General features: G+C 41.1%; 1 protein-coding gene across 1 annotated transcript in view; it reads left to right on the plus strand.

The window, feature by feature from the left end:
- Nucleotides 1-1313: 1313 nt before the first annotated feature.
- The window catches only part of LOC309589202 (L-threonine ammonia-lyase-like), a gene marked incomplete at its 5' end in the record, with an annotated part of 28436 nt that continues 15926 nt past the window's right edge, over nucleotides 1314-13823 (plus strand). The window contains 3 exons of the mRNA XM_082309152.1: nucleotides 1314-1447; nucleotides 5744-5770; nucleotides 9049-9391. Coding sequence (XP_082165278.1) covers nucleotides 1314-1447; nucleotides 5744-5770; nucleotides 9049-9391 — 504 coding nt within the window. The remainder of the gene's footprint in view (nucleotides 1448-5743; nucleotides 5771-9048; nucleotides 9392-13823) is intronic.

A 13823-nucleotide genomic window follows, 5' to 3' on the forward strand; every position in this document is an offset into this window, starting at 1 on the left:
CTCCACAACCTGCACATCCATCACCTGGAAAAGGAAGGATAAAGGGGGTTTGGGTGGGAGAGACAGGAAAAAATGGTGAATCTGAAGCTTCATCTGTACTGATGAAGTTGGGGAAGCATGGACCTGTTTGCCACGCCAGTGTAGGGAAGGCGCCACCAGCACAGCTCAGAGTTTCCTAGAGATCCCAGAAGACTATTTGTTCATTTATTCTGACTCCCCCATATAAAGCAGATTACAATATTTCTTACAGTACTCTGTTGGGAGGCTTAGGTCACAGCTTGGGTTAGATTTTATGATGTGCCTCTTCTCTGTCTTGGAGGTTAAGATTTTGTATGCTTTCAGCAGAAAGCAGAGGGTACTGAGGGACCACTGATACCTGGAAAGGGACACCTCGCCAGTCCCCAAGCAGCCTGGAGCCTGTGCTCCATCAGGGCTGTATTCCAGAGAGGAACCACAGAAGGATCTCCTGCCCCCATCCCCACTGCACAGCCATCCTGCATCTGGAAATGTGGCACTGCCTTTGCTAACACTCTCTCAGGGCAATGAAGAACAAATTTAGATTTTTTTTTTTAACTTCCGCTGCTGCAGTCTTTTCCCTAAAAGATCTTTAATTTTCTGTCTGTACGATCTGGATATCTCTGTTTTTCTGCTACAAGGACTTGTGCCAAGAGAAGACCTGAACAAAGTAATTGATCTCCTCTGCACCTCAGTTACAAAAACCCATGTCCCTTGGTGCTGCCTTAAAGGATCCCTGCAGGTGACTCAACCACCACAAAAAAGGCATCCCTTTCTTGCTGCCTGCCTACCCAAGCGCATGCTGTTAAATCGCGGGCACTACAGCAGGGCTAGATCATGCTCCACAGCTAAGCAGTAAGTAACTAAAGCTTCAAGTGTCCTGCTAACAGAGCGTCACCCAAGCATAATCCAGGCCTTGACTCAAATTGACAAGGACAGGTTGGCCTCTGAAATAATCTCTTTAAATAGCAGCAGCCATCTCTCTCAAAGGCACTTCCCCCTGCAGCTAGAGCTGAGAGCTGCTTACAGCACGTCACCTGATATTTCCCACCCAGGCATTGCAGGGCTGGCACTTATCACAGGCAAGTGTGTCCCCTGCCCGCAGTCTCCCAGCTTTGCTTTGCACCAGGAATTACAATGAATTTTGCAGCACAGTTTCTCTACTCCAGGGTGTTAAAAAACAGAACTCCCAGGGACCACTCCAGGGAAGATGAAGACTACGATCCTTTCTGGCAAAGGTTGGAGAATATTGCTGTCTGACTTAGAGCTAGAGCACTCCTTTCTCCCCCTCAGGGGTCATGGTCAGCCCTTGGGGTCCACCCAGGGCCAGGCCCACGGACATGACAACCCCTGGACCCCTCCTGCCTCCTTACGGTGTCGTAGTTGGAGTTTTGCTTCACCTCGTTGTTTATCTAGTCGCTGTGCTGTATAGGTAATGCTTTCTTTTTCCTTTCCTTACTTTCTGAAAAAAAAAACAAAAGGAAATTGTTTGTAATTTTCCAATATCTCCCAGGGTTCTATGGGTATGAGTTGCTCTTGGAGTCATCGACTAGAAGCAGTGGAGATTTGAATATTTTAAGCCCGTGGAGTTCAGCTTTTTCATTTCTTCATGAGTACGGTATTAGAAATAAGCCTATATAGGCTGATGGACTGCTGAACATTTATCTTGGGATAGCCTGTATCAGATCCTGTTATTACAGGTGTTCTGCAGTTGTCTTTGTTATGGTGCTTATGGTCTTCTTGAATTCCTGTTTTCAGGCTTGGATGGTGCAGATGGAATTTAGGAGACGTCTCGTGCCCTTGTGTAGCACCAACTGGGGGGCATGCTCCCCTGTGGCATGGTTGTGTTTGCACAACCTCCTTCTTAACCTTTTGCATAGTTGTTTTCTCCCCCAATTTTATTATCTGGACACCACCAGCAAGATCACAACCTGGTGTTGCCAGATGTGGTATAAACAAGGGGCAATTCTCATTTCCTGCATCCTGCCAATAATTGCAGATGTCGGTAATGTTTAAAGCATAAATTGTTTCAGTGGGGTCAATGCTGCTAATAAACCCTCACGGAACTCCAAAGGGGAAGACAAGATCCCAGTTCTGCATTGAAAAAAATGACTTGCCCAAAGTCACACATGACATGATGTGTTCTGCAGCGAACTGAGAATCTTAAACCAGTCCTTTCATCACAGGACAACTCTTTCCTCTAGTTAGGGTTGTGCTATTTGTTCTTTATTACAATAAAGTGAATTATGGAGATATGTTAATCACCGGAGAACCCCTAAACTCAGAATACATTTAACTTAAAGAGGAAAAAAGTTTAATTACTTGAAGAGTTTTAACTGCCAAACTGTGTGCAGTGTTTGATAGTGATCATTTGACATTCACAGCTGTGAATGTCCTGTAAGAACTGCTCAGAGGGATGGGTCTGCTTGAGCGACACTTGGAAGGTGTTGAAGCAGAGGTAACCAAGAGGGGTGACCTTCTGAGTTCTTCTTGCTTTCAAATTACTTTTTCTCATGTTACCTATTTAGCAGCTGAGACCCAGTTGCCATTGCCAGCAGTAAGCAATGACATTTCAGCGGTGTGTACAGGAGACTGGCAATGGATTATGACCACAGATGAAAGCAGCTGTAGTACTAGGCTCAGGCTCTGGTAAATCTGACTTACTGAAAGTAAGGAGATATTTTATCAGAAGTGATAATGCAGCTTGGTTGTTCCCTGCGTGAGCTTGAGCATTCTTTGCATTTGTTGCTGGTGTAATATCACACTGTTTTGTCAGACCTTTATATGGTGAGTAGAGTTACAAATGCCTGCTCAATCTCAAGGCTTGGTTATTATGTACCTATCCATGCTGGACGGTCACAGTGCATACATCCCCCAACATTTGTGTCATACAGGCTAGTAACTAAGCCCTGATCTCTCCGTCTTTAAGACACACTGATAAGCAGCCCTGCTACGAACTTCCTGCAGGAGTCTTAGGCAAGTCACTCGATCTGTCTGTGCCCCAGTTTCTGTCAATAAAGTTGAGCTAATACTTACTGAATTTTTCTTTCTGTTTAGGGGAAGATGTTGGTGATTCCTATGTGATTTAGGAACAGTCAGTTTGTGTAGGATTTAGGTATCTAAATGTCAGAGATGCATTTTAAATTTCCACCCTGTAATTGCCATAAGTTGGAGTGATACAGTCTCAACCGGGTGTTTCTAAGTACCAGTGTTATACAAAATAACGATAATACACGAAAGTAGTGTTTGAGTGCAATATTGTCTTTGATCTGTTTTAACTGTATTGTCAAAGAGAGATCTAGCACATTCCTTCCCCATGCCTGGGAGAGTTTACTTGTCACCCTGTAGTCCTGCAGAGGACACCCAAACGCTATGCAGTGCAGTAACCTAGAATTACTAGCAGTGAAGATGACATCTGTTATGGTGCTTCTTGCCATTTGTATCTCAGCAAGCCTCAATTTTTCCATCATTTCTCTTTCATAAAGACCCGCTTGCACAAGCTGCTGAGACGCTTTTAAGAATTGCTGCTATTGCAGCATTTGGATGCATTTGGGGAGGGGGAAAAAAGTAGAAGAGGAGTTGGGATGGAACAGGAATGTTTAGGAGCTATTGGGAAAGGGAATTGCAACAAATGGGGAAAGTATCAGAGGGATGGGGAAGGCTCAGGCATTTGGAAGGGTCAGGGGAGACGGGGCTGGGGACATGGAATAAGAAGGATTAATGGAATTGGGGAGGTTCTGGGTAAAAGAGGAATTTGGATGAGGGAAAGGGCCCTCTCTGTCATGTTCTGGGATTACCTCTTTCTCGCTCCTTTGAGAGGAGATCCCAGCCCCAGTCACATCTCAGTCATAAGCTGAGCAGACTGCCACCTGCAGCAGGCTGCTCGCCTGGCCTCATCCCCCCAGTACGTGACCCCTCTCTGCTCAACTCTTTCAGGAATGACACAGAAGTGACTTTAAAGGGGTCACTTTTTGCTGTAATAAGTATTCTGAACTTGCAGGCATAAGATCTGAGCCCATTTATCCAGAAAGCAGATAAGTATGTCTAAAACTGTATCTTACCAATGTCTGTTGCTCGGTGTGCTCCAGGAAGGTGTTCAGGGAGCCTGAAGATGATGGCAGCAGATAGATATGAGCTTAAGAAACCCTTACCCTTAAAAAATTAAAAAAGAATGAAATAAAAAAATCCACATGTAGGGAACGTGCATATGTGTGCATGTGTGCTGATGAGTTAATTACAGGCTAGCCCCAGTTCATTGGGATGGTTTGAAGTGGTATTCAAGCTTAACATTTTGCCAGATTGCACCACGCCACTGATCAGTCGAAGTCAGGCATTGGAGTTCGAAATTCCTGTCATGGTGTAGACCTATAAAGATGCTAAAATACTCTACAGAACTTGTACCATACTGTTGGTCCCTCTTCATGGTGAACGTGTATTGTTGTGAATGCAGATGATAAAAACTGCTGTAGAAATGACAAAGAAATGCTGAGTTTTCAGTCTTATACTAAAATTTCTTTGTTTCCTTTTGTGACACTTGAATTTCTATCTGTGAAGCAGCACAGTAACATGGGAATGTATGTCCATAATTCCAAGTTCATTTCTGCCTCAAAACGCGTTGTTGTGACTCATTTTGTAAGAGGTATAAAAGCTGCTAAATGGGCCAAATGCTGACATTGGGTACATCTGCAAATCAAAATGGCAACATTGGGTCAGACCAAAGAGCAGTTTACCCCTGTGTCTTCTCTGTAGTGGTGGCCAGTAACAGGAGCTTGGAGAAAAATAAAAGCCACCTAAGATGTTTCCTCTCATATACTTTCATGGAGTCTGCCAAGTAAGTGCTTAGGGGCTTCCTGAATCACGGCTTGCTTCTTGAATGATGTGTTTATTGGTCACTATTAGACCTACTTCCATACAGTAGCACAGTTTTTTTAGGAACCCATTTATACCATTGTCCTTCATAGCATCCTGTGACAATGAGTTCTGCAAGCTAATTATTTTCTGTAAGAAGGGAACTTTTAAATTTTCTATCTGACACTTTCATATGATCTCCCCCTAACATTTATACTGGGAAAACCAGCGACTAATCCTTCCCAGTTTGCTATTTCCTGGACATCGGTGACTTTGTAGACTTTTTTGCTCCTTCAGTTTTAGAAGCTGGAGAGATCCGGTATATCAGTTTAATCTGTTTAGTCTGTTTCATGGATCCTGAGGAAGGCAATCTGCGTGGGCTTCATCTGATGGGGACGTGTAATTGTCTCATTGTTGCAGGATCACTGCCTGGGCATTTCTTCTTGTAATGAAGGCAAGAGTTGTGGTCTTTAGGTATCGGTCTTTAGGTATTGGTCTATATATATATATATATTATATATATATATCTAATGTATATAATGTCTACTACTTCATTTTATCTTCCAAAAATTATTCTTGTTGTTTTTATTAATTTCTTAGTTTATTAATATTATTATTTTCCAAACTTGTTTTCCCAGCTATTTAACTTGATGAAAATTATGAGCATATTCAAAAAAACAAATTGGAAACAGAAAAATTATTCATTCCAAGTTGTTGCTTTTTATCATTCTAAGAGTACATTTCAGCACATACTGTCTTTGCACTAGCTTTGAGACTTTAAACCATGTAAAGCTATCTGTCTAAACAAATGATATTTTTTCCAGTTCCTTAATTATTTATGGAATGTCTGCATATGGATCTTCTCTTTTATTTTTTGCAGTTATGCTGAGCAGCTGTTCTTGAAAAAGTAGGTTTATAAACTGTATTTTCATGTTTGCTTTTACTAATCACTTTAAAGGTAAAATGTCATCATTTATAACCATGTAACAAAGCTTACCAGCTGGATATTTGTTTATGGCTGGAAATAAACAGACTTTTTCATTAAAACTTTCCTAGACAAACTCCAAATAAGGAAAAGTGATCCATTTGAAAGGAGCAATGTTTTATAATGCTGGGGTTTGTGTTTATATTGGCTCAGACTTTCATCTGGTGGGCATGATCGCTAGAATAGGGGCCATATTTTTTTACCGTGCATGAGAAATCACGTGCTGTCTTTTTGCGAACACTTGCATGCTTTGCTGCCTCCTTTGACTGTTTCTGCAAAAGAAATTCATACTGAGGTGATCTGCGCCAAGCATAGGAACTGTGTTTGGGGGGAGAAATGCATCTGACCTAACAGGGTTATTGGTTGCCTGTTTGTGATGGATTATCAAGCCTCAACCCACTGCTTACCTGGGGAGCTTGAGAGCTTTCAGTAGGTCTGTGGCACACCCAGGCAGGTTCAATAGGGAAAAATGTAATTCGCTAATATAAATGAAAAATATGTACATAGAAGGAGAATAAAGATTCATCTGAAATCAATATATACAATACACGCATATACAATAGCACGATGATATTCCTTTGGTAATGAGGCTGCTGACCTTTCAGATGCAAATGGATGATAGTTTCCAGATTAAATTTTGAGATGGTAATGTTTCAGATGTGCTTTAAACCTATTTCAAGCTTGAAAAGCTTACACATATTTTACAGCTGTTTGACTTCTGTTCCTTTTATCCAATGGTCATAAGGTGTTGTCTCCGTCAGGGTCCTGAGCAGATAGTCACTGTTCGTAAGAGCAGTGCTGCAGATCAAGGGCTGAGAATCTGATTTGCTTCCCTCTTTTGTTCTGCCAAAAAAGGGAAATCCAAGAGTCGGGCCAAAAATCAGTATCCCATTTTGGTCTTTCTATTTGCAGATAAAAATATTTGATAGCACTAGTGTGGTGAGGCATTACTCTGTAGTTTGTACTTTCTCGCAGAATCCTGGTTCAGCAATGGACTTTTTGTGGTCATCTTTGGCTGGGGTTTTTTATGGACTTTTTGTAGTTGGTTGCAACAGATGCAAGGAAAAAGTGTGAATTTATCTCCTATCGCAAATGCCAGTCAGTAAAAAAAAATTTGAGCTAGAAGAATCACAGATTTTTGATCTACCTGTGTATTTTACCCTACGTATACCCTTTTAACCAATTGCAAGTGTAAGAAATAGCATTCATTGCTAGTGCTTGCTAAAGATTTTAGATTATACATTTAGAGATAAGATGTATTTTTCTCTTTTTGGAGTGGTTATGGGCTACTGTGATATGGAAAATGTCTTTTTGGGGGGGGAGGTAGGGAATGAACTCCTAACAGCGATGTGGCCTCTCAGATGATGATAGCTGTTGTTTATGCCAGGGGCTGTGCTGTAACAAGTTCACGGGGAGACAGTCTGATCTGATTCTCATCTTTGCATTAAGCTAACTAGCATGCGTGAGAACTAACACTGACAACTTAACGTCTTTATGAAGTGTTCCAACCCTCTAACCCCAAAGGGGCAGAAATGCAGAGAAGTATGGAATAGAGCTACTTGGTAAGATATTTAATTTGAAGGCAGAATGCCTCCTGTTTGGATGTATCAGCTTTAAGATACGGTATTGGGAGCATATTTAAAATTACAAGTTTCAACATAAACAAGTTACAAATGTGTAAATACTTTATTTATTTATCTTAGAAAATTAGTGTTTATCTTATTAATTTCGGAGAGTGACGACCTTGCTACAAAAATTGTCCTTTTTTGTCTCCTGCGATGATATACAGAATGATTGATGCTACTGGTATATTACTTGATTCAAATAACAAAACCTTTTATGTTGCCCATGTTGTTATGTGAAGTCCTCAGTGGAACAATTGGAAGTGTAATAGGAAGCAGAGCTACTGGCACAGATTATTGGGACCACAAAGAAAATGGATGACCCTGCCAAAAGTGGGGCAATTGCTCAAAAAGCAGCTGTTTCTAAATGTTTTTAAATTCTTTTTGGAAATTATTACAATGCATATTACAGTTCTGATCACTGTTGTAAAACTAGGGCAACATTTGCTTTAGCCAGCCCTGCAGATGAATAACTGCGTAAAATACAAATTATTTTGTGAAAATGGTAAATATTTTTTCTTGGAGATGATGCTGAAATCTCTGACATAATATAACATGTATATTTTTTAGAAAACCATTTCTTCCAAATAGATTAATATTGAGTCCTTTGTGTAGAGGGGCTTATAGCATCTGTGTAATCATGGCCACAGACCAGGGGTGGTATCAGCTCTTTTCCAAATCACTGGTCTTCTGCTTAATGCTCCTTTTTCCCCACGTTACTCTCCAAATTCCAAGAATCCCTAGAAGTTTTGCATTTATTTGTTAGTAGGGCTGCAAAATCCTACACCACAGTATATTATCCCTTGTGAACTCCTGAACACTGTGGACCGTAGAGGAAGGCAGTTAAAGGTAGGAAAACTGGCAAATTTTTGTAGCAATGTTGTCTCTCCAAAGTTTCTTGGGGAAGGAAGTCTGTGTGGCATCACAATGTCATCTTATCTACAGGTGTTTTATCTATGAAGTGTTAACTCTCGGATCAGGAGACCTAGTTCTTTAGCTCTGTTATAGGATATAATTGTTATCCCTTATCAAAGTAATTTCCTCTTGTCACGAGGCGGTTGACGGCTGCCAAGAGTATGCTGTGCGAGTATGCAAGAGCAGAGAAGCAGACCTCGTGTGTACAACGTAATGACGATTGTTACTGCTATTAATAGTATTCAGGAATGCTCTGCAGCAGCTATTTGCCTTTTTTGAAAAACATGGAGTTGCATACAGGAAATACAACTCCAGTTATTCCAAAATTTCTGGAAGCACTGAACTGGGATCACTGCCGATTGAGCCTGGGTACTGAGGAAGGTCTGGCTGCCCAGACAGCATAGATGATATCTTCCTTATTTTCTTGGGTATGACGGTTTCCCAGTTTGTCCACATGCCAGGTTATCTGTGGCTTTTCTAAAAGCTGGCTGGTTACAGTAACTTTCAATCCACCCACAAGGTAAGGTAATACGACAGCAATAGTTCGTTCTGCCTATTTGAGGCTTGCAAAGAGCAACTGAGACGTTCATCCTTCTTAAACGCTAAATGTCAAGCCTTTAATCATCCAAGCTTTCCTAACAAGTTTCTTTTATTTGTTTTTAGGGATGACAATAAAATAAAGAAACAAGATGCCCCCGCACTTTGTGATCTTCACTGTTGTAAGGATGGGCCGATAAGAAATGGCCTTATTGGGCAGAAGCCACCTTCTATCAATCCTGAGAGACTGAAAGATTTTGGTGAGGAGGATTACCTGAATGGGGATGTGAAGACCTGGGAAATGAAGATAGTGAGCCGTAATGAGGAGTTACTTAGGGATGCCCTTTCCCGCATCCCTCAGTCAAGCAGTAGGACCAGCCTGTCAAGCTATAACAAGCTGATTCGATTTGAAGATATTAGTGCAGCAGCTTTCAAAATCCAGTGCGGTGTTCAGAAAACCCCCTGCATGGTAGGGAGTTTAAATGGCTTTGCATTCTCTCAGTATTTCTTTAATTTTCTTTGTAAAAGTTGATCAGAAATGAATGAAGAATATGTGTGAATTGTAGCAGATAGATCTGTGTAAGATGACTCATGTTCATATTAGTTGTTGTTAACTGTCAGTAAGCATTTTCTTCTTACCTGTTTACACTAACCTAAATCCTCAAAGATTGCAGTGACCTGTAAACAAAGGATAAACCTAATTAGGCATAAACTTAATGCACTGTGGTATTATGCTCCTGGTGAAAAACTCTTGCTACGAGGAACCTGAATTGGAGACGGCGGACTGTCAGTGTTTGGGTAAGCAGTCTTGTGGGAGGGTCTGGTTTGGAACCAGAGTTTTGGAGAGTTTGAAGGTACAGATTTTCCTTCCTAGCCTGGCCAGCCTGGCAAGGCTGTATGTGTTTTGTAACCAGGTGGTTCTGTCATGCGTCTTCAACAAAACGAGGACGTTGAGTTGTACACACACAAACATGCACACCTATCGATCAGTCTAGGTATGAAAATGACTGAGACACTTCCACAAATGTACAAGCATTTGGTAAAGCTTAAGAGAAGTACAGTGGCAAGCTATTTAATTTGTAGTGTATTATTTCTACTGTTGGGAGCTCTTAATGAAGGCTACTGTGGGCACTCTGTGGCTAATCTCTTTTCCCTGCAGTGAGTGAAAAGAGCGTCTTTGCCAAATGGCAATTCATAGCAGCAGTGCCAAATCACTCTCTTGATGAATCCCTCCTTGTTGCTGACCCAGGGCACCCCACCAGCCTCACCAGCGGTGGATTGTCTTTCTGGCCTGCACAGGGAAAGGACCTTGGTGTCTGAGCCTCTGCTTGGGGTGAACAGTCCCTAGAGCAAAGTGGTTGGGTCTGCAAGGAGCAGCAGTTCTCCTGGTTCCCAGATGGTGCCTGCTGATCCAGAGACATCATAATTACTTGTGGTGTTTGGGTTTTTTTTTAGCTTCGAGCTCCTAAAATAAGGATAACTGTGTTTTTTGTAGCATACTACTGAAGAAGTGTGTCTCGTGACAAAGGGCACAATACAAGACTGTTTGGGGCTGTAAGGTGACACAAAAAACTTGCAGGGTACTGTTGGCTGGAATGTAGGGAGTCAAACTGGGTGCATTTTGCATTCATGTACTGCCTGTTCAGAGTGACTCTGGAGTAACCCATCCTGCCAGCTGTACCTGGATTTCCTTTCAGAGTGGAAAAGTTGGCTTGCTCAGGAAGGCGGTGGGGGGGAGTGAGCAAACACATGTGCAGCACAGGTGGTCGGGGGGCCAGGACCCGGGCGAACAGAGGGAGCGTACCAAACTGCACATTGCATCGTTTGCCACCAAAGCTCTCAGACTGTCGTGCTTGAGAGCACAGTCAGTGCTCTAGACAGACGTGTCAATCTTCTGCTTTTGTGGAGAGACTGTCCCAGGAAGAGAAGTTTTGCATTTATATTGCAGGCAGTGAGCACTGCATTTCTCTGTAATGGACAACTCTGGTCATATTTGTTAGATAGGTTTAATCTTGCTGTACAAGGGTAGGTCTATGGGCAGGGAGAGGGAGAGTGTCAGGGCTTAATTTGGAAAGCAGAACTAGCTAGCTCCATACTCTTTGATAGCCTGGATCATCCCTTCCCTGCAGCTCACGGCAGCGTGCATTTCTGCCAAACTAGTAAATCTATCTCAGCCCCATCCCCTGAGCCATGTCCTTGCTCTCAGCACATCCTAATGCAGGAAAAGGCAAGACTGCACCACCGGGTCCGTCTTCTGCTCCTGCAGGCATCCATGTAATACAAAACTTCTCGTAAACTGATCATGCTCCTGCTCACAAGTAGTTAAGCTCTCTTTGGCCAGTTCACACCATTTGTTCTCAGGCAGCTTTGTGCCTCAACTTAAATAATTCTTTTCTCCTGGGTGTCCCTGGCAGATTTATGCAACACAGTTGTATCCCCTTTCTGCATTTACTGTGCCAAGTTAAACAGGTTAACTTTCTTTAGTCTCTTTTTATGAACTATGCTTTTGGGATGATCAGAATAGTGGAAAACCTATATCCTCATTTGTTTTAGTGTGAAAATAGCCCATGACTGTTGCTATTCAAAGTAATGTTCCTGCAGAAGTCACTACTATAAGTTTCATGCACTGATTAAAAAGGGAAGTATTGAAAGCACAGGGTAGTGTCAAGAAAAACACAGATAACCTTTATTTTAATTCATTGCTGAGAGCTAAGAGCCCCTTTCAGGGATGTTTGTTTGGATTAAAAAAGTGAGCATGACGATAGCTCATTCAGTTAATTGAACAGAGAAACATTTTGCAGGGTGATTCCTAATCTGCAGGTAAGACCATGGATGGAGCATCCTGGGTCCTTATGTAGGGGTTTGCCTGGACCTGAAACATGGCATCATGAACGATTGTAACAGATGTTATAGAGGTAGTGAGTGTAGGAAAACAAGGAATTAGCATTAAATTGGGCACTTGGTTTGGTTGCTGATGTAGGAACTTTAAGGGATGTTTTGTGTTAGCTTTGTGGATGCCAAACAGAGGCTGTGCTGTGTGTTGTACATTAGACACAGTGTCTGTAGTTCTTAGATAAGATCACGGTGACAAAAGGGAAAACTTACAGGCTGCTTCAATGAGTCTTACAAGGTCACGCATCAGGTCAGTACAGCTGAAAATAGCACTGACACCTCCTTTGTTAGAAGTAATTGCTATATTTAGGCTACAGGAAAAAAAGCCTCAGTTAAAGGAGGCAGAAAAGGATAACCTAAAGAGTTAAAATGTTGAGTATCAAAATTAAAGAAAAATAATAATAACCTGAAGTACACCACCTCTGTGGTAAAGAATGACTTAATGACATATATTTTTAAATGTAGGAGACTTAGCAACTTTATAAAGTCACAGGATTTGTCTCCTTAAATCCTTTTTCTCATTGTTCAGTCTAGAGTCCAAGATTCTCTACAAAAACAAAAATGATAAAACTAGTATGGTATGTGAAGAACCAGTAAAGTAGTGTTTCTGGTCTAGTGTTCTTGTTCTGTTTTGCATAGGCATTCTCCATAGATTAGGCTGTTCAGGATAGAAACTATTATCCTATTAGTGTACTAAGCACTTTCCATTCTGTCAGTTCTGCAGCCAGATTTGCAAGGAGCAGCAAGTGGTAGCTCCTATGGCAGGATTTTCAGAAGCAAAATAGAGAATCTGGCCCCACCTATGGGTGAGGAACTTAACATATGCTTGTAAATCTTGAACCATTCATCACAACCTTGAAACATTCATCTGAAATACTTGTTTTAAGGTATACAATTAAACTAAATATCTATTTCAGATATATTTAATTTATATAGATTCACTTTGAAAGTCCCACAGTCTGAAAAATATCAGTACATATTACTACGTACACTATACACCATATGCATGACACTGCCAGATACTTTTTGAGATAAATATTTAAAATATATTGTCATGCTGTCTTTTAATCTGCCTCTCTTTGTGACTTATCATAAATGAGGGCTTGATCCCCTAAATCCCCAGGTCGTCATTTGCTTTGGCAGCCAGTGAAAGAAGTAGAGCCAATTACAAAATAGAGATGCAGTAAGCCTGGGGAAACAGAACCCACAGGCTTAACACAGCTCTATTTCATAAGTTACCTTGTTTAAAACTCTTGTTTTAGATAATATGGTAATAGGAAATTAATATGGCAATGCATGCTGTGAGTGTCTTACTGTAAAAATTGATAAAGGTTTGCCATTAAAAAAATTTTTTTAAAAAATCATGCACTTGGACACTGCATCACATGTATTATGCTTGCTATTTCCTCTCAGCTGAGGGATCCTTTCTGTTCTAAACACTGAGCATCTTCAAACAGCTGCTGCTTACATTTGCAGTCCTGGGAAATATTTTTTATTATTTCCATCATTCTTCAAATAAGAAGTGTCTTTATTAATGTCGTACTGGCCTTAGGATGCAAAATGGACAATACTCAGTAATGAATCAGTGGCAGAAACCATAGCAGAATCATAATGGGACACAAGGAGGAATTTTCTAACTGCTTTTGTATCTATTAGGAGATGACCTTATTTTTTGGGTATTCAACATTCAGTTCTGGCAAGTGCCAAAATATCAGACCATAGGGTTTTTTTTTTTTTAAATAATTGAAAATACTTATTTTAATATCTGTATTTGAACAGTAAGACCAAACAAGTGCTATTTTTAGAATTCGTTATGGCATGGGGTATGTATTTCACTGCTGCGAGTTTGGAAATGACTTCCATAAACCAGAAGAATCTGGTAGGTAATAACACACTGTCATGTATTTCTAAAGAAACAGATGATGAAATTTACTTTTTTCGAGTTCATACACAGCAGTTGAATGCATGCCTCACCAGGGAGCTGATGGGGTGTGGAAGATTTTTCTTCA

This window comes from Platalea leucorodia, assembly GCF_965183815.1.
Source record: "Platalea leucorodia genome assembly, chromosome: 4".
Taxonomy (NCBI): Eukaryota; Metazoa; Chordata; class Aves; order Pelecaniformes; family Threskiornithidae; genus Platalea; species Platalea leucorodia.